Source organism: Balaenoptera acutorostrata, chromosome 16 (genome assembly GCF_949987535.1).
Source record: "Balaenoptera acutorostrata chromosome 16, mBalAcu1.1, whole genome shotgun sequence".
Lineage (NCBI taxonomy): Eukaryota > Metazoa > Chordata > Mammalia > Artiodactyla > Balaenopteridae > Balaenoptera > Balaenoptera acutorostrata.
The window spans coordinates 10,070,366-10,095,254 of NC_080079.1; the positions used below are offsets into that span (position 1 = coordinate 10,070,366).

Genomic DNA, 24,889 nt, shown 5'->3' on the forward strand with positions numbered 1-24,889 from the left:
TGTGTGCTTTATCTTTCTCCAGGTCAGTCACTCCCAGTAGACTGTGAATTATCTAGAGACATGCATTTGTTCATCTTTTTTTCCCAGCACCAAGTGCCTGTCACATAGTGAGGAGTCATTTAATGTTCATTGACTGAGTATTTTTTATTGTCAGCATCATTGTTAAATCCAGGCCCTGGATTCAGGTGGCTGCTAATGAATCAGCATATCTGCATGGAATATATCTGTTTTTATCTTAAGAGACTCACAGTTGATGGCTGATTCCCCCCTCCTCGCAAAAATTTGATCTGTGCATCTTAGCCAGTCAGCATTTAGTTCTATCTTAAATTAGAAAATGGTGTCATTTGTATATTTTGGGTTTTATTTTGTTTTTTCTTGTTTTTTTTTAACTTAAGATGATATGTTTCCCTTTTACTAGACATTCTTGGGATTCTCTTTTATATGCTGCCATCACAATAGACAAGATACACCATCCATTTTTATTACTGTTTCCTTATTCATATTGGTAATCTTTTTGTACTAAATGCAGAATCATAGAATAATTAAGCAAGAAGAACCAGAAAATTCTGCAAATGAAGAGCAATAAGGGGGGTTTAGCTCTACCAGATATTATATTAAAATATAATATAAAGCTTTAATATTTAAAACTATATGGCACTGTTACATGATTACACAGACAGAAGTGTAACAGAATAAATAGAAAGTCCAGAAAGAGATCTAAATATATTTGGAAATTTAGTAAGTTAATCAAAAAGACATTTTAAATTTTAAATCAGTGGGGAAAATAATTGTTTAAAAAATGATGTTGAGGCCACTTGGTAAACATCTGAAAGAAATTAGGTTGGATCCTTTTCTTCTACCTTACACCAGAATAAATTCCAGATGGAGCATAAATGTAAATGCAAAATTGTGAAACCATAAAAGTACTAGAAAAAAACCATGAAAATGTTTTTATAATCTTGGAGTGAAAGTGACCTTTTTAGTTATATTACAAAGCCCAGATGCCATTTTAAAAAATGATAAATTTGACCGTTTACCAGGTTTCTACACGGCAAAAGAGCATGGCACACACAGTCGAAAGACAGACAAACTAGGAAAGTACAACATATTTTACAAACTAAGGGTTAATTTCCTTAATATATAAAGCATTTTTCAATTACTAGGACCATAAATCTAACAACAAAATGGGCCAGCTTTATAGGAAGAAAAATACAAATTTCTTTAAACATATGGAAAGATACATAGTGCAAATTAAAACCACAGTGAAATGCCATTTCTCAGATTGGCAGAGATAGAAAGTTTTGATAGTACGCTGTCGATAAGAATGTGGGGAAAGTAGCACTTGCATACATAACATTGCTGATGGAAATATAAAACGGCACAACTTGAGTGGAAAACAGTTTTGTGCTATAAAACTTAAAACCCTTATACCCAGCAATTCCAATCCAAGGAGTTTACCCTAGGCATACGCACAAATGATGTGTATACAAGAATATTTATTTTATCCCAAATGGTTATGCCATTTTAAACCAACGCAAGTTCTAGATGGTCCAAATCCTTGCCAGAACATGTTTATTCATCTTCTAAATTTTAGCCATTCTAGTGGGTATTCAGTGGTATCCTATTATAGTTTTAAGTTGCATTTCTGGTAACTGATGTTGGGTTTCTTAGGTATTCATATATCTTTGGCAAAATTTTTAAGTCTTTCGCCTTTTAAAAAATTTGGATTGTTCTTATTATTGAGTTGTTAAATTCTTCATATGTTTTGGATACAAATATGTTGTCTAATACAACAGGTTTTCGTAATATTTTCCCCAATCTTTGGCTTGCCTATTTATTTTCTTAGTAAGTTTTTGAAGACAGTGTAATTTTGATGAAGTCCAATTCATCAGTTTTTTCTTTTATGGTTAATGCTTTTTGTGTTCTAAGAAATCTTTGTATACTCCAATGTCAAGAAAATTTACTCCTTTTTTTTCCCTTAGAAGTTTTATTTCTTTAGCTTGTATATTTAGCTTCCCCCCACCCCCATTAGATTCTCAAAATAGTCCATAACCAAAAAGGAAAAAAAAAAAAAAAGATTTAGAACCACTGCTTTAGACTGCTGTCTAGTGTTCAGATTTGTTAATGTAGACAGCACCGCATCATACTGTCCCTGTTCCCAACAAAATAGTTTCTGAATTAATGGAGAGAATGACATTGCTTTTGAGAACATAGATATCAGTGGAATAACTGGCTTTATTACACCTCCTAAGTAAATTAGTAATTCATTTCTAAATAACCCTGTGCTTCGAATTTTAATATTAGATGAGTGTGTGCCCCACCTGGACCTGCCCCTTCTAGGTGACCTTTATTGCTCTAGGACAGTAAGGCATCAGCAATGCCGTGAACACTGCAGGAAGATCAGAGTCAGAGACTTGAGTTCTGGTCTTCATACTGTCATGCCTTCTGTCTCAGCCAGCAAGCATTCCCATTTCATCTAGAATAAAGTGCAAAACATGATTTCTGAAGCTGATCCCCAACCTACCTTTTCATTTCCGCAGTGCTCTGCTATTTCATGTTCCCCAGTTATCTTGTACTAGGCCCAACTCTGCATCTTTGTTTATGCTGTAATCTTCATCTAGATTGTTCTCATTCCTTTCCAGCCTGCCCCAGACTTAGCCAGTGAATCTGTTAAGTTCCCATTAAAACTCCATATCCTCCTTGAACTCTTCTCCCAACCTCTTGAAAGGAATTAATTTGTTTGCATGCGTTTTATGTACAGTCTCTCCATTAGCTTACAGACTTCTGAATGTTTTGAATGCTGGGAGGGTGTGGTGTTCATTTTAAACCTAAGTGATGCTTCACTAGTTGCTCACACATGGTAGGCTGGTTATAGAGCACCTTTCTGATATAAAACCGTGTAACAGTGCTAAGCCCTTAAGCAGCAGTATTCGTTGTCATGGGGTTTGCACTAGATAGTGTTTTTCAAACTCTGAGCTTGTGACCCATTTGCTATTTGTGAAAGCAATTTTGGTGTTAAATAGTCCAAGAGCATCATTTTAAAAAAATGAAGTAGAGTAGAAAAGAAAATAAAGGATTACATAACATGGGTAAGCATTCTATAGTAAAAGATTTGTTTCTAGTTTTATATTTGCATATAAGTTTACTAGGTTGTAATGTAAAATGTATTTCTTACTATGGGTTGTAGGTTAAAAAAATTGAAAACTAATGTTTAGATTTAACCTCTATAATGAATTTTAAAATTTAGAGAAGAGATATGTGGAATTTTAATTAACTGATATTTCTAAAAATTTTCACTAAATGATTTCACATAATTTGCACTGTCCTCTGTTAACTGGCTACCAAATTACCCTTAGGTGAATGATTTTTTTCTTCAGTATCTGTTGTATAGTCTTTGTTTTATATTTGGGGTACATGATTGGGTTATAAATACATAAATCATTTTTTCTAAAATAGAGTGTTTGAAGAAACTTTAGAGGATTATTATGACAGATATTTCCCTGAAATTTTTGTAATTTAAAAAATTTTTTCTTTCTTTACATTTATCAGTCTAGATTGCTCATGGAAGCATGTTGACCAGACAGTACTTTTTAGTACATTAGAATGGAAAGAATATTATCAGCTGAGCTTACAAATTTAAAAAATTCTGACTAAGGATAGTGAAATTCCATTTTGGAAAACATTTCATATGTAAATTATAATGCTGTCAAATATGAAATTTCACTTTGTTATTAACTAGCACTTAAGAGACAACTTGAATTTGAAACTGGGTATTCTTAGCAATCAGCTCAGCAAGAGTCATATGTTGAATATTTCTTCCAAAAGAAAGTAGAAACTCAAATCTTCCAAATGAACACAGGCATCCCAAATGGCGATACATTTGTTTGAGAGCCTTTTAATCAAATGTGCATTCTTGAGCTGGGAAAGCAATTACTAATAGGGTTGTTTAGTATTTACAGTAAAGCTGTTTCTGGTTGACTTCATTGAACTTTGTGATTAAAACTTTTCCTGGAATTCTGGAGCCTAGTAACTAGGAAGTTACTGCGTTAGTAATGCCTGTGCCTTTTTTCTTCACATCTCTTTAGGGTCAGTATAGACCGTCTGATTTGCTGTGTCCTGAGACGTATGTTTGGGTACCCATTGAGCAGTGCCTGCCTTCACTTGAGAACTCCAAGTACTGCCGTTTCAACCAGGACCCAGAAGCAGGTATGTTTGGAGCAGAGCTTGGCCGGAAATCATTGGCTTTGTTTCAGAATCCGCTTGCGTGGTTGTGACCCTTAACAGGGTCTGGTAGCTTTTTATATAGTGTAGAGTGTGCGTGAGTGCCTGCGCACGGACATGTGTGTGTTTGTCAGATAGAAGGAGACGCCGCGTGTGCATTCACACACAACACTCACAGTCATGGTTTTGCAAGTAAATGCAGAAGCCTCATGTGCTTGTGCTACTTACTGACACAGCTTCTTCCATTTGGTTGTTTTCACATGCTTTGAGGGCTGTTCTCACTGTTCTCCATTACTTTTACAACTATCACAGTGCATAAAAATTGTTCACTGGATTATTAAGCCAATGTAAAGAAGATAGAAGTATCAACCAGTTGGACCAAATAAAGTTGTGGAATGGTTTCACGAGGGCCAGCCGGCTGTGATGGGTTTTGGGATGATACTTTGTTGACTTCTTGCATCTCTGGTGCTTCTTCTTTTCTGTCCTTTCTTCTATCTCCTGCCCAGAATAGCCCCAGCCATATTTTATCTCTTATTATTCTCCTTTGGATACTGTGCACTGGTAGCAGGTACAGACACTAAAAGTATAGCCCTGGAGCCAGACTTCCTGCATTCAGACCCTGACTCCATCCTCAGCTGGTAAACTGGGTCCCCTTAGGCAGTTTAATAATCTCTCTGGCCTCAGGTTCCTGGCCTTCAAAATAGAGATAATAATAAGACCTTTCATATTGAGCTATAATGAGGATTAAAATAAAACAAACACGTTGAGAATAGCCCCCCTTATTGTTGTGTTGGTGATTGTTAGGCAGGTTAGGGTGCTGCATCCCGTGTATGCCACAGGCTTCTTCTGCATTTGCCTTTATGGGCCCTGATCCCTCTCTCCGAGGAAGCATGCAGATCTGTTGCCCTCCCTGTCATCTGAGTGCCACTCACCATTTATAGCAGTTCTCCTCTGCACGGCCCTCCCCACCCTCACCGTGTTCGCTGTGGCTTTGCTCGTCAGGCGCAAGTCATGATGCCTTCCTGCCCTGTGATGAGCTGCATTAAGTTGTACTGCATGTCTTCCCCCAGGCTGAAGTTCCTGGGTGTTTCCGTGGATGCTTTTCGACCTTTCTGTCTTCACAGCCCCCCAAAGGAGATGCCCGATGCATAAATCCTTAAGAACACAAACATTTTCCTACTAGCCACCTGTGGTTTAGGCTAACTTTAGGAAAAAGAAGGAAAGAGGAATGGAAAGGTCAGGGGAAAGGAAGAAAGTAAATGGACAAATCAAATAGGAAGACAAAGAGGACAAGGAAAGAAATGCAGTCATTTCTTCTGTTCTAAGATGTGCATTTTTTTTTCTTTCACAAATCAGGTTTTCTTTCATTAAAAAATTGGTTCATGTACCTTTGTATTTTGTTATCTCCTGGAAAAGCTGTTACGAAATCAAGAGTGGGCACTTCTTACACATCATGATACCTTAGAATCTGATGAAGAGTGGCCATAGGGGCCCATATGCCAGGCACCTCGAGGTTAGCTCCAGGTTTTCTAGATATTTAGGTTTCGTAGAGCAGCCAAAGCTTTGCATTCCTGTACCTTAAATTACTGATCAGAGTTTCATTCTAAGTTCTACCGCATTGATTAAATAGATTTGTTGCTTTAAAACAAACATATTGAATTTGTCAGTTAGTTTTGGAGTCAGGCTCAAAAGGCAATAGTATTTTAGAGGAAAGCATATACAGTTGACCCTTGAACAACTTGGGGGTTAGGCGCCAACCCTCCACCCAGTTGAAAATCCATGTATGACTTAGAGTTGGCCCTTTGTACCTGCATCCTCAGATTCAACCGACCCTGGATTGTGTAGTGCTGTAGTATTTCCTATTGAAAAAATCCGAGTATAAGTGGACTTAATGCAGTTCAACCCATGTTGTTCAAGGTCTACTGTACCTAACCACTCTATCCCCTCAAAAAAATTTTTCCCTTTATCTTTTCTCAAGGTCAGGTCAGAGCCAGTTCCTGTGGCGAAAATTGTTGAACATCTTAGTACATTGTTTGATGTTCACATGTAAAAATTTGTCTTTATAAGTTCCTTCCAACTGAATAATAATATGATCTCAAATTGGTTCTGACTCCCAAACTTATGACACAATTTCACCTTCCCTTTTTCCCTCTTGATCTATTTTCTTTAAAATAGATCTGCTTCTCTTCTTGCGTATACTTGGAGATTAAAACAGTCACAGGCTCTCCCTGTTTTATAAAGTTGAAAAGGTGACTGCATGATTTCCATGTACTAAATGGACATTCAAATAAAGATTCATTCATGTTAATATATTTTGAATTCATTTTCCAAAGTAAGCACTAATGAGCATTTCATGGCAAAGAAAATTTAGTCTCATACCTGCAGGTTCTGTCGTGAGTGAGGAATATACAGCCTGTTCCTTTCCTGTAATCTAAGTTCCATTTCTTATGACAGTAGCTTTAGCTCTTAATATTCATTGCTTAGGATTCATTTACAAAAGCCAGAGGAGTTAATTTCTTTGATAATAGTGCTTCCAAGAAAATGAAGATCCTTTTCCATATGCTGAATCGTTGGTACTTTGAGGAGAACACCATACAGTTTTATCAGTATTGAATATCACAGTCCAGAAACTATTTGAAATCAAACTTACATCCTGTGGTTTTAGGAAATTAAAATGCAGTTACATGCTGGAATGTATTGAGCATGCTGTGAAACATGGTCATTTGAGATTCAAATGGCAATCTGTGAGAAACTGCTCTCTTCTCTGGGGCCAGTTTTACTTTTACATGACCCAAACTCTGACTTAGAAAATACAGAGCTTAATATGGGTAATATTGTTAGTCGGCATGGTGCTTTTTTCACTAAATCTTGTTTCTCCTTTCAACTGTTCAGTAGTTAAATTTCTCTGCAAAAGTCACAGCTGATCACCATGGGTGTCTGTAAAACAGACTTTGGTTACAAAGGTGCATCAGTGGCCCTTGCAGGAAAAATTACATTTTCCCCCTGTCCTGAATTGCTGAGAATGTCTGGAAATCCTATTCTTCCCTGCCCTGAACCCATGCCCCCCAACCCCGCATATTTTGGGGATTTGGGTTCTATGGTTATTTGCTCAGCTAAGAAGTCTGCCTCACAATAAAAACCTTTGTTTTTACTGCTTTACAGTACCATGGGGGGAGGGGCTGGCAAACTGAAGTAATTTGGAAAATTTTAAAGAGATTCTTTTGTTCATAAATAAGTCTTTTGTTTTTCAATTCAGAACCTCTGCCTACTCTAAATAAAGGATTTCAAAAGTTCCTCAAATGATTTTTAAGTAAACGTTTGCTAGGTTGCTTTTTAAATTGATAGTTGGATATGTATAGATTTCAAAAGTTCTGCGTCACAGTTACATCGTACTTTTTTGGATTAAATTATTTTTTAAAATATTTACTGGAAACACTAGTAGAAAATTTGTTCAAATACATAAAACCGCTACTAAGAAGGAAATGAAAATGATCCACATTCTCATTGTACAGCAGTAATCATTGTTAATTTTTGTATGCTCTCCTGATCTTTTTTTCCTGTGCATATAGCTGTGTGAATTTTTTAAAAAACAAAACAAGAAATCATGCTTCACACTTTTGTTATTGTTCTTAATACTTTGTGTGGTTTCTTACTTTTAGTAAAGACTACTTGACCATTAGTTTGGTCAGTCGTTCAGCAAACAAATGCCACTACTTATGTGATAGTATCTAATACAGATATTTTACAAGCATAAGATTTACAAGCGTTTTACAAGAGTAAACCAAATGTTTTGGAGTTGGTTTTAGAACCATGATAAACTATGATTTGATTTGACCCTTAATGTTGCACAATATTGTACTGCCAACTAAAAATTGGCATTTGCCATCTGCCTCTATAAGGATTAAGTCACAAACGTCTGTAGCTGCTGACCTTCAACACATCCTGAGAGGAGTTCAGGGCGGAGGTCAGGAATGAGGCACTCTGTGCTCTGGGAAAAACTGGCAGAACAGATCTTCAGATAGTTAGATATTTTCAGGAGGAGGTTTTACGAGCCCCATGTCTTGCGTCTCCTCATATCTAGAAAAGCACTAAAATCATGAACGGAGGCACGTGCTCCTCGTGACTAGCAGCAGCCTCCTGCTGAGACGTGTGCTTGGCTGCACGCACCCCCTTCACTGACGTCATATGTAACACTGACCTTGCCCCCCGCCTCTTCGGAGCAGTTCCTCAGAGCTCTCTGAGAGGCTGTCTCCCAGGCTGTAGTCCTCATTTGGCCCCAAATAAAACTTAACTCACAACTCTCACATTGTGCATTTCTTTTTCAGTCGACAGTACTATTTTTGTTGGTAGTAAAATCCTTTTGGTTCCAGTTTTACAAAATATTAAAACTTTGTTAAGCATATGGTATTTCCCAAGCACCATTCTGTGTTTTCCCCATGTTACCTCAATTTATCCTCAGAACATAATTGAATGCTTCATCATTGACCCCTCAGATATTATTTATTGCAAAAATAATAGCTAATAATGGCTTTTAATCAGAAATGTAAAATAATTTTAATTTAAATATTGCTCTATAATATTTTTATGGATACTTTTAGTATTTCAGAGGAGCTAATTAGAATAAGCTTTATTTCTATTTCTGCTTATAATTATAGAAGTATACATTTTACCACAGATTAGTCTAGATTTCACTCTCTCTTTTCTGTACATACTTTGAAATATTTGCAAGTAATTTCCTAATTTGTCTATAATATAACTAAGTCATAAATTATTAGGATATTGAATTTTAATTTACTATTAAAAAAACAGCACCTAATTTTGGTTTAGTGCTTTATGTACTTAACCCAGGTTAGAGAATTTCTAGGACACCTAAAATCTTGCCAGCAGCTGCCAAAAATCTAAACTAGTATAAGAAGGTTTTTCCTAATTTGGTCCCCATCCCCTGAAACTCTGAGCCTCCGAACTGTGTTATTTTATGTTGTTTCATTTGTCTCTTTTCTTCTCTCTTTATTCCATCCTTCTTTTTTGCTGGCATGGTTCCCTGGCATTTCTTCTATACTTCTGCAGTTTCTGTCATACATGCCCACAGAAAAAACAAGTCCCACTCTGACTGTGCCTTTGTGTGTGAAATAACCAGGTTCAGAAAGAGCTCTGGCCTATATTGGCTTGCTTGGTTTCTCCAAGCCTGGTAGCACGTCCCTCAAAAAAGGATGTACGTCAGCTATAATATCATCTTAATCACTGGGAAACAGTGCCTGATGAGAAAGCAAATTTACCGAAACTCCCTAGGGCCCCTAAAAATGTGCTGCAGTGATAACTTACAGTTAAGTGGACAGTGGCCTTCTGAATTATTTTAGATGTAGAATTAAGTTGTTGTTCTTTTAATTCTGCTTGGGGTAAAAATTTTTTCAAGTCTAGATTTGAGGTTGACCTACCCATTTGAAGTTGCGAAATTAATAATGTTGATTGTTGGATACTTAATAAACGTAAATTCTCTGTGGCCAGTAAAGATGGTGCTGTTGGATATAGCCAGCTGGAGACGGAATTAACCGGTAGCCTACTGCATGTCATAAAGAAACCAGGCATCAAACCCAGAAAATATCTTTGGAAACTTGGCTCTTATATTTGGTGACTCTGAAGAATGTGGGTTTTTTTTTTTTTTTAAGATTTTCTTTTAATAAATAAATAAATTTATTTATTTATTTATGGCTGCGTTGGGTCTTTGTTGCGGTACATGGGCTTCTCGTTGCGGTGGCTTTTCTTGTTTCAGAGCATGGGCTCTAGGCGTGTGGGCTTCAGTAGTTGTGGCATGCGGGCTCAGTAGTTGTGGCTCGCAGGCTGTAGAGCACAGGGGTCAGTAGTTGTGGCGCACGGGCTTAGTTGCTCCACAGCATGTGGAATCTTCCTGGACCAGGGCTCGACCCTGTGTCCCCTGCATTGGCAGGCGGATTCTTAACCACTGCACCACCAGGGAAGTCCTGAAGAATGTGTTTTGACATGGAAAATGTAGAAAGTTACAGTCTCCTAATTTTTTCAATTTACTCCCATCCACTTAAAAATACCACTTTATTATATTATTACTATATTTTCCCACTCACCTACTTTTCAATGATATGCTTTTTTAATCCAAATGTTATAGTGTAGTGCTAACATGACTCCTGGTTTAAAAATTAGAAGCTAGATTTCCCTAGTTGGCATGGTCTTTTAATGAGGACACTACGGAGCAAAACAAGAAGTCCTTCCTACAGTATTTATGCGTAAGAGTGAAGTAGTATAATGGTTTAATATTTGCATTTTCTATTAAAAAATGTGAAGCCAAGACTCATTAAGGTAAACTTCAGCAGTTGTAAATGACTGTTCTCATTTTTAAAGGGTGTTTTAAAAGAGCCAGTCTTATACAGAGAAATTTTTTAAATACTGTTTTACAAATTTTTACCAGCCAGTCTTTGCTCAATAAGGCATGTATGTGTGAGCAGTAAGCCAGCGGCAGACTGAAGTACCTCTGAAAAGTTTTGAAAAGCATACTTAAGATTTCCATTTAGCTATTAAAGAAATATTTCTCTGATCTCTTTCTTTTTGCTTATGGAATAGAAACAATTTTTTAAGTAATTCTTTTTACAGTCACTCACCCAGTTTTCAATATAATTAATCCTATAATAAATAATAAAAATGATTTCAGTATCATGATAACAGGCTCAAAATTATCGTGATGCTTCAAAACATGTCTATAAATGCTAGTTCTGCCTGGTTCTGATGTGTGGCATCTTACCGTGCTACTTTGTTTGTTTGAATGAAAACTGACATTTCTGATGTCATGAAGGGGTTGTCCAAAATAGCAGTTAAAGAATAAAAATAAAGCCCATACCTGCTGTTTAAGTGCTGGATGAACTATGATATTCTGTTGAATATGAGACATCATCAATTTTAAGTCCTTTATTTTAGGTACCACTAAGAAAAAATGTTGCCAAGTAGACTATGACTCTGTAAGTTGTAAGATACATTTGGGTTTCAGAAACGTCAACCATGTAAAAATGTGAATCTTAACATAGAGGAAGTGGGGTTCAGTCTGTGCACTGTAATAGCTGGCAAAGCTGTGCAGTGTTGAGGAGACTTGTTTTTATGTGTTAGAGAGCTTTGTGGCATCTTAATTCTAGGCCTTAAATATGTTATAGATGGAGTGTGCACTTAACGTATCAGAGTTGGAAGACATTGATTTCAGATGCTTTCATATGCAAATAAGATTACTATCATTGATGATAGTAATAGAGTTCTTTTAATACTCTGATCTAGGTAGTTTAGAAAATTTGGTGAAGACATGTAACTACTTTACAAGGATATTTTATTGTAATAAAAGTGAAACCTTTTTACTACCCCAAATCATTGAAATTCTGTAAGCATTGTCCATCTCCATACATTCTGGTTTAAAACAAATTAAAAAAAAATTTTTAAACTTTGTCTGATGTTGGAAGGCAGCAATAAAAGTAGAGAATTTAAAAACTGCTTAGCCAATAAATTTAGTGATCTCTGACAATTGATAGAATGCTTAAAGGTTAAATAAGTAAAGAAGGGGCAAAAGATGATATCCCAGGATGTCATCAAGCTTGTCATCAGCCCTAAAATAATTTGCAGTTGACTGAACATTTTCCTACCTTGTGAATTATCAGTAAATATTCTATGTTTTGGAGCCTGCATCACTTGATATTCAATACAGTGCCTATTACCTATTGGAGAAACTGACCCAAAGACAAATGTAACAACCTGAAGGTTTCCGAAATCATTCACACCCAACTTCAGTGTAAGAATGGAGCCTCTGCATTTGCCTGCAAGGTATATTTAAACTGTTTAGATTCTGTTTTGTGGATGTTAATATTCATTCTCTCTACAGAAAAATAAGCAAGCTGTAACATGAAGGTATGAAAAAGTCTGTTTATTTTATGAGTGTTCTTTTATGTGATGCTGGCAAAATGTTTTTAATATAAACATGGAAACTTGGGTAGAATTTCTGTTCTTGTAAGAAATGTATTTTCCTAGCTGCCATTCGTTTGAAATAGACATCATAGGGGAGACTTGACTTGTTCATGCTTCTGTGGAGTGTTCGCTAATAATAAACTGAAATTTGTCTGTAAATAGGAAGGACAGTGTTGACAGTAGGGAAAGAATTAAGTTACCTGCTTTACTAACCCCTAGCAAAATAAGAAAACAAGGATAAAAATCTGAGCACTTCTAATGCCAAAGAGACTGTCTTAGCCTGGTTTCTTTCTGGAAGCAGATCCTGAAACATGGGATTGCATTCAGATGATTTATTTGAGAAATTGTCTTGGGGAACAGGAGTGGGGGACTGGGGAGAGTGAACTAGGGGAGGGGGAAAAGAATAGAAGGATGTGTTATTGTGTGAGCTACCACTTTAAGGACTGGATTTCAGTCCTTTTGAGAGACCTTCTGGTGTGTGTCTCAGAGTTGGCCACCCGAGGGACCAAAGGAAGAAGTACTTGTCCGCTGGCTTCCTCTCCACTGGCCATTGGTTGTCTCATTGGGTGTTAACGCCTCTGCACTTTCAACTTGTATCTGTACATTTGCAGAGCAGACTCCTATGGGCACTGCAGGCTGCTGCCTCTGAAAGGCAGGAAGCAAGAGAGGCAGACCTTGCCCATCTGTCCTTGATAGAACTGTACGCCATAGTTGTAGCATGAGTTGGAAGTGAGGCCAAGGGGATATGAGGCAATCCCAAGAGGTTTCTAATATAGGAAAGGTATAGAATGAGGTGGCATGTCCCTGATGTCAGTTGACCATGTCAGTTGCATTAGGGCAGATAGAGTAAGGACCGCAAATGTGAGAAAGTAGTGGACTCTTTTAAAAAAAAAAAAAAAAGAAAAAAGCTAGCTTAATTTTAAATAGTCAGAGGAGCCAACGCAAGAATTAGAAACCTAAATTTGAAGTCATAAATTCATTCATTCAACAAGTATTAAGCCAGGCATTGTGCTTTATGATGGGGTGTAAATTACTCATCCTGGCCCTCAGGGAATTTAGCAAAGGACACTCTGACAATTTCAGTAAAATGTGATAAATAGCATATTGGGGGTAATAGAAGATGCAATTAATTCACATAGGAGGGTCCTCAACCCAGATTTGGATAGGGCATAGGAGGGCAGGGAACACTTTTTGGATGAAGTGATCTAAGTTAGAATTTAAAGGGACAGAATTCAAGAGCTCTAGGCAGAGAAGACTTATTCAGAAGGTCTGGGGAGCAGAGAGCACTGCTAGAGTTTAGAGTGGGCCTGGTCTTGGAGCGGGGAGATGTAGCTGGCCAATGCAAGACTTTGTAAATCATTGTGCGGAGTTCAGCTTTTTCTTCTGAAAGCACTGGAAGGCCATGAAAGGGTTTTAAGTGCTGAGTGACATCAGCAGATTGTCATTTCTACTCCACATGTGGAGAGCGAATGGGACTTAGTTAAGACTGGAGGTAGGAAGACCAATTAGGAGGTTTTGCATACAGTTCTCTAAGCAGAGGGTGATGGTGGCCTGGACTAGGTTGGGCACGATTGGGAGCAGAGAGGGAGTGAAAGGCTAGTAAAGCTCTTCCGGAGGTGGGATCCACAGGACTGGCTGGCTACTTGTGTCTGGCAATGGGGGGAGACAGAGTTGTCAGGAGAGTTTTATGGGTTCTGACAGGAACTCAGTTAATGCTGACTTCATTCCTGAAATGAGGAACTTGGAAGAGGAGCAGATTTTTTGGAGAAGGAAAAGAATAGTGAGTTCTGCTTTAGACCTGTTGAATTAAAGGTGTTAGAAGACATCCAGTAGAGGTGTTGGGAGGCGCCACTGTCCCTCTTCCTCACTGTTGCTCTCAGAAGATTAAAATTTTTTTAAATAAATTTATTTATTATTTTTAATATTTATTTATTTTTGGCTGCATTGGGTCTTGGTTGCTGGGCATGGGCTTTCTCTAGTTGCAGTGTGCGGGCTTCTCATTGCGGTGGCTTCTCTTGTTGCGGAGCACAGGCTCTAGGCACGCGGGCTTCAGTAGTTGTGGTGCACGGGCTCAGTAGTTGCGGCTCACGGGATTTAGAGCGCAGGCTCAGTAGTTGTGGCGCATGGGCTTATTTGCTCCACGGCATGTGGGATCTTCCCGGACCAGGGCTCGGACCCGTGTCCCCTGCATTGACAAGTGGATTCTTAACCACTGCACCACCATGGAAGTCCCCAGAAGATTAAAATTTCAGTTTTAGTTTTAGGTGAAGCCAAGTAGTTTCAGATAGTGAACTCTTCACTCTAGGCCACTGCTAGAAATGCACTTTACATTGTGACATAATACACATTTCCTGGAATACCTGTGCACATGCGCGTGCTCCCACACACACACACAGCTGAAGCAAAAATATGCTGAACAGTACTCAACATTACTCATATGATGCACTCTAGTGTTTTTGAATTTGTTGTAGTTGTTTGTTTTTTTTTTTTTTTTAAGAAATGCTGTTCACAGTCTATTACATTGATTTCCTAACCATAAATACCACCCACAATTTGCAAAACACTAGTCTGGGAGAACTAAGAGATGAGGGGGCCTGGATTGTCACTCCAGCTCTTCTACTTCTATTTTTGGTAGAAGTAGTAGTGGTAGCAGTGACTGGTGTGGTTAATATTTCCTGGTCCAAGCACTGTGCTAAATGCTTATCATGTATCATCTTCCTTCATCCTCACGATGCCTCTCTTGCTCTTTCCCCTAAATCAGTATTCATGAGGCAAACAGCTGGTTAGAGTTAGAAAGGGGTCAGGATGGGGAGCACATATTAGAATATTCCTGTCACTGGAAAGACCTGTATAAATGACTAACTAGACATCTCACAGTTGTAGTTAACGGGAGGCCTCTGCTTAGCAGTGGATATTGTCTGTACATATTGGGTACATCCAGCCCATTGCCCTGAATGCCGAGGTTGGACCAGGGAATGTACCAACACAAGCGAATTACTGTCCTGAGAGGCCGTGTTTGAGTGACCGGTTACAACCCTGCACAGCTTCAGTGGAGGGCTTCCACATCAGATATTTGGAGTCTGTATGATGAAATTCAAGTGTTAGAAGTAATGTGCTCACTCATTAAAAGACTGAGGAAAGTTTTGGCCCTAGGCAAGGACTATATAGGCAAGGGAAAAAATAAATAGTACAAGTTTAAAGCCATTTTTATTTAATAGTAGCTGTACCTCTCTGGGCTTTCCTTGTCTGTTGCTAACAGGCCTCTTCTCTGTTTCTTAATTCTAGTGATATCAATAACTAAGATATCAATTTTTCTCATGGTTTTCATTTTGTGTTTTATTCTTAGGTATATACACATACATGAGCTTTGGGTAAGAAATGTCACTTGTTTATTGATGGGTGACAGGTTGGTTTTTTTCCCCCCTCTCCTCTGTTACAGTAGATTCAGACTTAGGACTGTAGCACAGATTTTTACATTCTTATAAAGGAGTCTCTTATCAATCTTGGTCAAGATTTTAATATTTTTATATTTTACTGGGGTCTAATTTTGTAATTTTATTGATCAAGTATTCCAAAGATTATGTCCCTAACTAGCTGTTTAACTGAAAACTGTGCAGAACTAAACAAAATTCTGTTCTGTGGTATCACACAATAATATCATTGTTTATCACATACGTTTTAGCAAACTACACAGTCATATGCCTTATTTTTAAAATAACTCTTCACTTTTCTTTTATTTGTAATGTAGCAATCTTTGTTTACCAAATGTCTGGATTCTCCAGATGTGTCTGCCTTTTGAGAAAGATGTGACCTTATAGGCTTGTCTCCTTGGACAAACTCTGGACTGAAATACTATGCATGATGATTTTATTACACAGTCAAAGATGCTTTTTAAAAAATATTTTACTCTAAATAAACATTTGAATATGCTAGGGAAAATTTAAATAAAGGCAGTTTGTGTTTTCTTCTCTCAGTTCCTTTTTAGCTCACTCGGTGTCAAGCTGCATAGTTAATGTCTTCGCAGACCACAGCAGAGTCATTTAATGCAGTAGTCTGAGCCTTAATGTCTAGAACTCTGAGTTCTGATTTCACAGTTAGGTCTAAGTTAAGTTCCCTTCTTAAGAAGAAAATCTCTCTCTTCCGAAGAGTAGGTTGTGAAGTGTGGCAATGCTTATGAGAGAATGTAATGAAAGTGCTTCAAAGAGCTGTGAAATAACACTTGTGCTATTTAAACTTTCTCATCAGCATTTTTCTCACCTGCCATCTGTACCAGCCTTATCAATCCAAAGCAAATTATTGCTCTTATGGGAGCTTTGATCTTCATTTTAAAGTAATGCCAGGTAATTCCTCCACGCTCTGAATAAAACCAAAGAAAATTTTTCCAGGTTAATAAGTTAGAGGGTATGGGGAGGGAAAGAAAGGATTAGATACTGTGATATACTGACTAAATGTAAATAAGTTATGTTTGAGCTAGTTTACTAAATTTGCAATATCCTTGTCCTTTAAAATAATGAAATGTTTTCAGAAAAAGTCTAATGATTATAAATTGAACTATATTTTTAATGTCTCTTTTAAAAAACACCCTATTGTTACATCCATTTTGTGAATCCTTTGATAAAACAAAGGCTCTCTGCAATGCAGTTAGTCTCCATGTTATATTGTCATTTTAAAAATTAGGATTTTTGAAAATGTTTCCTTAAAGCACTTAAACTGCATTCAAGAAGGCAAGTAAAAGCAGAAGGGACCATTTAGTTTATTTGTACTTTTTGAATTTGCCACTGGTGCTAGAGTTTGTTTTGAGAGATAGTCCTGTCTTTAAACTACAAACTGCAGCCATTTCTTTTATAACTATTTAAATCTGAAACTGTTTTAAGACTTATGAAGAAGTACTTGGATTATAAGAAGAGTTCTTATAGATTGATTTTAAACTTTAAGAAACTAGAATTTACTTTAGAAAGTCTCAACTTTTAGGGACTTTGTGTAGCTGAGCAACATGAAGACAAGACTTCATGTCTTGTCAGAATCTGTGTCTGTGTCAGAATCTGTGTCTGTGTCAGAATCTGTCAGAGCTGAGGGGGGGACACAGGAAAGAGACCCAGGAATGGCCTGGAACAAAACGGAGTTTCTTCTCATGCTCCTGCTGTCCAGAGGTTTTCTATATTGATGGTAAAATTTTGCCGTAACTGACTTTGGCTGCTGGTTAGCTTGCTTATTTAATGACAAGAAAGGAGTTTTAATGTTCTTATTATAGTACCCCCTCCACCTTTTCATTGTTAAAACACTTTGCTTCAAAGTAGGCATTTTCAGTGCAATGTAATGAAAACGAAAACTTAGAGCATTCAGTCATTTGGGGAGATTTGAGTCAGCAGGTAACAAATGGATTCCATCCTAAGCAGATGGGAACTAGTGAAAGCACAGCAGAAACTCTGGAGGTGCATGGAACCGGACTGGGAGCCCCAGAAACGGTTGGGAGGGTCTAATAAAGGTTAAAGCAGAAACACCAAAACCGCGGTAGCTAGAGGAGGTTAAAAGAAAACATGTTTCCTCTGAGCAAGAGGATACTATACCAGCAGACACGTGGCAAAGCTTATTCAGTGTCGTACTTTTTGTTTATCATCTTGGAGAGGGGGAGTTTGCTTTGTGGAAGTACGTTGCATGTTCCCATCTAGTATCCAGAGATAATAGAATTAAAACACTCAGGTGATTATGGGCATTGAACTGGGGACCAGTAACCAATGGGGCTTTTGAGCAGCAGCAAAGCAGTTTGTAGCTCATGGCGGTCTGAAAAGTATTTTGTGTACATTTTATCTGAGGTGAAAATGAAAATTCTAAAGAGAAAATATTTTAAAAGATATTGTATTTATGTTGCTTGTGTTGTAGAATAAAGATTCAAATGCATCAAAAAAAAAAAACAATAAAAAGTATCTGTAAATTCTGGTCAAGCAGTTGACTTTGGCTGTGATTCACTCTTGGGTTTGGGCCCAAACTCCTCTCTTCATACAAATCATCGGTTAAGCTTTGCCAGTTACTGAAAGATCTGGAGCATGGGTGTCCTCTACACATTGTCTTTGTTTCTGGAATTCTCAGCCTCTCTGGAGAAGCAGACATAGACTAGTCCAGGACGTGAGGCGTGAGGCATGAGACAGCCTTTCATTCCAAATAAGCCAGGGGCATTTTTGACAGGCTGTTTGCATTAGCGTCATTTCCTTACGTTTTACTGTGGTTAATTAACAGGAGCTTTATGAAGATTTCAGGTACCATTCTTGTTCTAAAAATGGATCAACACAGCACAATTTAAAGCTATTGTGACTGATTAATTTTAACATTTATTACACATTCAAACACGAAGGAGAATAATCCAAGAATGATTTAATTTGAGAATTCAGACATTGAGTAATAAACATGTGGTACTAATTAACATGAGAATTGATAAAAGTCGGGTAGCTGCTCTGAAGATAGGTCTCTTTGCTCGTCTCTGAAGGGTGTGAGATTAGGATCAGCACCATGAACCACAGATGTTTACTTGTAGTCTACCCGGCACTGCGCCTCATATGTCTGTGTATCCCCAAAGTTCAGGGCATGTGGTGTCTGGGTGCTGATTCAGTTCCCACCCTTGAGGAGTTTACTGTCAGGTTGGGAAGGCCGTCCACATATAAACTGATAACGAGGAACTAGAATATTGTTCCTATAAATAAAAGGTTTTTTTTTTTCTGCATTAAAAAGCACCATTTTTGATGGATGTGTTAAGTGGCTTGATTGTGGTGATCCTTACCCGATGTACACATATGTCGAAACCTCATGTTGTACGCCTTAAGTACAGTTGACCCTTGAACAACGTGTGTTTGAACTGGGTGTGTCTACTTACACGCGGATTTTTTTTCAGTAGTAAATACTTCAGTACTGCACTATCCAGGGTTACTTGAATCCGAGGATATGGAAACGCGGATACAGAGGAACCACGTGTATGGGGGGATGCCTATAAATTACACTTGGATTTTTATGTAGAGGGTCGGTACCCCTAACCCCCACTTTGTTCAAGTGCAACTGTATATGCAATTTTAATTTTTATTTGTCAAATATACCTTAATGAAGCTGGGGGGAGAAGCACCATTTTTTTTTTTAAATTTATTTATTATTTATTTATTATTTATGTCTGTGTTGGTCTTCATTTCTGTGCGAGGGCTTTCTCTAGTTGCGGCAAGTGGGGGCCACTCTTCATCGCGGTGCGCGGGCCTCTCATTATCGTGGCCTCTCTTTTTGCGGAGCACAGGCTCCAGATGCGCAGGCTCAGCAATTGTGGCTCATGGGCCCAGTTGCTCTGCGGTATGTGGGATCTTCCCAGACCAGGGCTCGAACCCGTGTCCCCTGCATTGGCAGGCAGATTCTCAACCACTGCGCCACCAGGGAAGCCCGAAGCACCATTTTTAAGTGGTCATAATTAAGGAGAAGAAGCTAAGGTGACATTAAGATGGCTTACAGGAACAAATTGCTGAAATTTTTAACTGTGTTTTCCCAAGCAAAGTTGACAGAAGAATAAAATGAATGCTGCATGCCCTTTCCTTCTTGCTAATTGTTTTCACATATTGAGCTTATTGCTCATTGCATTTTGGTCTCTAAATTGTGAGAACAGTTAGAAATGAATGAAAATGTAAAATCTTCGCATTTTTTACAAAGGACATATGGGTTATGTTTTCTCTAATTTGTTTGCATAAAAGATTTTGGAAACTTTTACTATCGCCATTAACTCTGTTCATTGGCCTTTGCACTCCTACTGTTGTTTGGCATTAAAAAAAAAAACCCTGAAGCATGTGGCATGTCTTGAGTAAGAAAAGCTTTAGAATCCTAGATAAGCTGGATTATGGCTGGTGAATCTGGGGCTGGAAGAGGAGCTCCCTGTAACCTTGCTTCCTAGGTAAGCACACCTGTGTTTGTATTAAACATGGTTCATAACTTAACACAGCAGGTCATCATTATTTTGGCGTTCAGAGAATCACTATTTACAGCGGGGAGAAGAGATGGCTGTGTGTAACTTGGCTTTACTTAACCTTTTGTGAAGGTTTTTGAGGGATCTAATTTGATGTTTTGTCTGTTGGCTTTTTTTTCTGACAGCCTTAGTATCATTTGCTCATGTTAAATATTCCTTTATTTAAAATTTTTTTGGTAAGCTTAACCTAGGTAAGTGCCATTCTTGAGATATCTAGGTTTGCCTTAGAGGTTTGGGTGTTTTTATGTGTAAGAAATTTTAAACATTTATTCATTTGTTCATTCATTGAAAAGATACTGTGAAATGAATGTGTGAAGTCTCATTTTGAGATTGCTCTTAATTGCAGTGGATAAATGAAAGGTCCTGATAAGATTTTTTTTTTTAGTTAAGGAAGTATCTTATAAATCCCCCACTCATCTTGAATAATACATTATTAAAAAATCAAGCACAATGAGTTATTGTTATTAAGTCAGATCAGACTTATTATTAAAATTTGGCTTTATTGATCAAAGTATTTATTTTATAGCATTGTTTGAATTTTAAACCACAAAGAAGTAATTGGTCTTTAGGTTCAAGAGCAGACAGTCTTAAACAACATGATACATAATGAAACCTGAAATATTTTAAATTTGTACATAAGCTGCTACAGTTTTGCTTTGGCTTATGAAAATCAGTAAAATCTTGAAATACTACCTTTGACCACTAATCTCAGAGGTTATTAGGGACTTTTCTGCTAAAATAACTAAACTATGAAGACTTGGCACAATGAGAACATCCTGGGTATTTTACTCTGTTGCCTTTGTGAGTGCTCGCACCCACTCGTGTGCGCTCTCCCTCTCTCTCTCTGGGGGCCGGGGGGGTGGTGGTGGTGTTTCTTTCTTAATGTATCAAACAGTCCATTCCTTCTTATTGTTGCGTAGTGTTCCATGGTGTGGATAATAGATGTATACCACGGTTTGTTTAACCATTCACCTATTGAAGGACATCAGGGTTGTCTCCAATTTAGGACTGTTCCCAAAAAAACTACTATAAACATTTGTTATACAGGTTTTTGTCTAGACTTCAGTTTTTGTTTCTCTGGGATAAATGCCTAGGAGTGTAATTGCTGAGTTGTATGGTAAGTTGTATGTTTTTAAGAAGCTGCCAAACTGTTTTCCATTTAGTTACTACCAAACTAAATGCCAGACATTTCCAAAGTGGCTGTACCATTTTATTTTACCACTAACAAAGTCTAAAAGATACGGTTTCTTCACATTCTTGGCAGCATTTGGTTTTGTTACTGTTTTTAAATTTAGCTGTTCTAACAGATGGTTAACGGTATCTCACTGTGGTCTTATTTTGTGTTTCCCTTATGGCTAGTGATGTTGAACACCTTTTCATGTGCTTATTTACCATCCAAACATTCCCTTTTGTGAAGTGTATCCTCCTGTCTTTTGTACATTTTCTAAATGGATTGTTTGCTTTTATGTGGTTTAGTTATAAGAGTTCTTTATATATTCTAGATACAAGTCCTTACCAACTTTTCTTTTCATCCCTTTAACAGGGTCTTTCATAGAGCAAAAGTTTTAATTTTAGTGCGGTCCAGTTTATCACTTTTTTCTTTTATGTATCATGTGTTTGGTATTATGTCTAAGAACTCTTCACTAAGCCCTAGGTCTCAAATATCTTCTAAAAGTTTTATATTTTTACATGTAACATTTAAATCTGTGATCCATTTTGAGTTAATTTTTGTATAAGATGTGAAGTATAGGTCAAGATTTAATTTTTTGCCTATGGATATGCAAGTATTCCAGCCCTATTGAAAAGGTTCTTCCTCCATTTAATTCATTTTTTTAGTCAAAAATTGGTTGGCCATACTTGTGTGGGGCTATTTCTGGATTCTCTGTTCTGTTCTACACATCCATATGTCTACCCTTTGCCAACACTATACAGTCTTGATTGCTATAGCTATATAACAGGTCTTAGAAATTGGGTAGAATGATTCTTCTGCAACTTTATTCTTTTTCAGAATGGTTTTAGCTCTTCTAGTTCCTTTGCCTTTCCATATAAATTTTAGAATAATCTTGTCTATATGTATAAAAATACTTGTAGGGATTTTGATAGGAATTTTGTTAAATCTATATATCAATTTGAGAAGAATTGGGTATCTTCATTGTAAGTCTTATAATCCATGAAAATGGTTTATCTATCTGTTTATTTAGATCATCTCTGATTTCTTTCATGAGCATTTTATAGTGTTTAGCATGCAAGTCCTGTACATACCTATTAAAGAGTTAGACTTACACCTAAGTATTTTTTTTAAAGCAGTTATAAGTGGTGTGGTGTTTTTTATTTTAGTTTTCATGTGTTTATTGTTAGTATATTGAAATACAGTTGATCTTTTAAAATTAATTATTTATTTCAATTGTAAAATATACATAGGATAACATTTACCATTTTAGCCATTTTTAATTATACAGTTTAATGGCACTTAATACATTCACATTGTTGCACAACCATCACCCCATTCATCTCCAGAACTTTTTCATTATCCTATACTGAAACTGTACCCCTTAAACAATAACTCCTCATTCTTCCCTCCCCCAACTCCTGGCAACCATGATTCTAATTTTGGTCTCTATGAATTTGACTGCCCTTAAGTACCTCATATGAGTGCTCTCAAACACTATTTGTCCTTTTTGTGACTGGCTTATTTCACTTAGCATAATGCCTTCAAAGGTTATTCCCTGTTGTAGCATGTGTCAGAATTTCATTCCTTTTTAAGATTGAATAATATTCTACCATACGTATATATCATATTTTGTTTATCCTTTCATCTGTCAATAGATATTTGGGTTGCTTCCACCTTTTGGCTGTTGTGAATAATGCTGCTATGAACATGGGTGTACAAATATCTGTTTAAGTCCCTGATTTCAATCCTTTTGTGTATATACCTATTTCTGTTCTTTGGAGAAATGTCTATCAAGTCCTTTGCCTGTTTTTAAATCGAAAACTGGGTTTTTTGTTGTTGACTTTTAAGACTTCTCTGTATATTCTGGATATTAATCCCTTATCAGATGTGTGAATTACATTACAGTATATTTTTGCATGTTGATCTTATATCCTGTGTCTTTGCTGAACTTACTTATAGCTCTTGTTTTATAGAGTCCTTGAGATTTTCTGCATAGACTATTACATCATATGCAAGTAAAAACAGTTTAATTTCTTCTTTTCCAATCTGTATGCCTTTTAGTTCCTTTTCTTGCCTTATTGCATTGGCTAGAACATCCAGAGCTATTTTGAATAAAAATTGTGAGAGCAGACATCCCTGCCTAATCTTAGAGGGGAAAGTATTCACTCTTAATCAAGTTGAGGAAGATTCCCTATATTCCTAGTGTCCTGAGAGTTTTTATCGTGCATGGCTGTTGAATTTGTCAAGTGTATTTTCTGCATCAGTTGATGTCATCATGTAATTTTTCTTCTCTGTAGTAGATTATATTGACAGTTTTCGAATACTGAATCAGCCTGGCATTCCTGGAATAAACCCAACTGCTAAATTCTGTTTGCCAGCATTTTGGAAAGGATTTTTGCATGCATATTCATAAGGGATACTAGTTTGTAGTTTTCTTTTTTGTATTGCCTTTGTCTGTTTGGGTTCACTCCTTTTTTACTTTCTGAAAGAGATTGATAAAATTGGTGTTAATTCTTCTTTAATTGTTTGGTAAAGTTCTCCAGTGAAACCGTCTGGGTCTGGATATTTCTTTTTCAGGGCTTAATCGCAAATTCAATTTCTTCACTAATTATAGGGTTATTTACATTATCTATTCCGTGTTGGGTAAGTTGTGGCAGTTTTGTGTTTTTTGTGTTTATTATCTAAAAGTTTCCTTCCTTGCTAGGCTGTCCCTTTCCTGGTCCTTTGGTTAGATTGAGAAGGCTTTTCATGGTACTTTTATGTTTTTGGTCTGTATGTTGGTGTTTTAAGTTTCCAGCTTTTCCAGTATGCCATCTGGAATAAAAGGGCAATAAGAAAACACAGGGAGCTCACCACCGTGTCCTTCCTCGGGTCTCAGAGACCCTACTGGGCTGTCACCTTCTCTCACTTTTCAGTGTCTTCTTATGTTTGTTTTATATATGATGCCAAGGGTTTTCAGTTGTACTTAGTGGGACAGTAGGGAAAAGTAGGTCTGTTTCATCTTCCTGCAAGTGGAAGCCCTCTTGTCTTTTATTTAATTTTTAAAAAGTCCAAAGAACGATTTTTTACTAGTTAGGAATTGTTTAAACTATCACGTTTGTTTTAGCTGTGCGTTTCTGACTGTGTCTTGAAAAATATTAAACATGTTACAGGTAGTTAATGTGTGGTAAATGGATGATTGAGAAAAATCTGTAAATTTATTGCCTGGTAAAAATTGAACCTGATAAAATCTGATCCAAGTTTTATAAAGGGCTTTTTTTTTATCACTCTACTATTACTTCCTGTATTAACTTTCAGAGTGATTATAGCAACCAGTTTTAGGTTTAAAAATTCAGAAAAGAAAAAAAAGTTTTAAAACAGTAGATCTGTGACAATAAGCACAGTTCTGATAGACGAAACTGTAACCGAACGTGGCATCCGGCTGCTCGCCGCTCAGAAGCCAATGAGGAGGCCAGGTTTGTGGAAAGGAAAGTTTGCTTTACTTTGGATGCTGTCAGCAGGGGGTGGGGGAGGGCGGACTCCTGTCCAAAGGCCGACTCCCCCCT

At 37.2% G+C, this 24,889-nt stretch overlaps 1 protein-coding gene across 10 annotated transcripts in view; it reads left to right on the plus strand.

Moving 5' to 3' along the window:
* The window catches only part of ATE1 (arginyltransferase 1), a 163,508-nt gene that overhangs the window by 121,374 nt on the left and 17,245 nt on the right, over window positions 1-24,889 (plus strand). For 6 of the 10 annotated variants that reach the window (XM_057530771.1, XM_007173220.3, XM_057530774.1 and 3 more), the window contains one exon: window positions 4,086-4,206. In XM_057530771.1, coding sequence (XP_057386754.1) covers window positions 4,086-4,206 — 121 coding nt within the window. Of the gene's footprint in view, window positions 1-4,085; window positions 4,207-5,291; window positions 5,574-24,889 lie in introns of those variants that run through there. The other 4 variants (XM_057530773.1, XM_057530775.1, XM_057530769.1 and 1 more) reach the window with 4 other exon arrangements.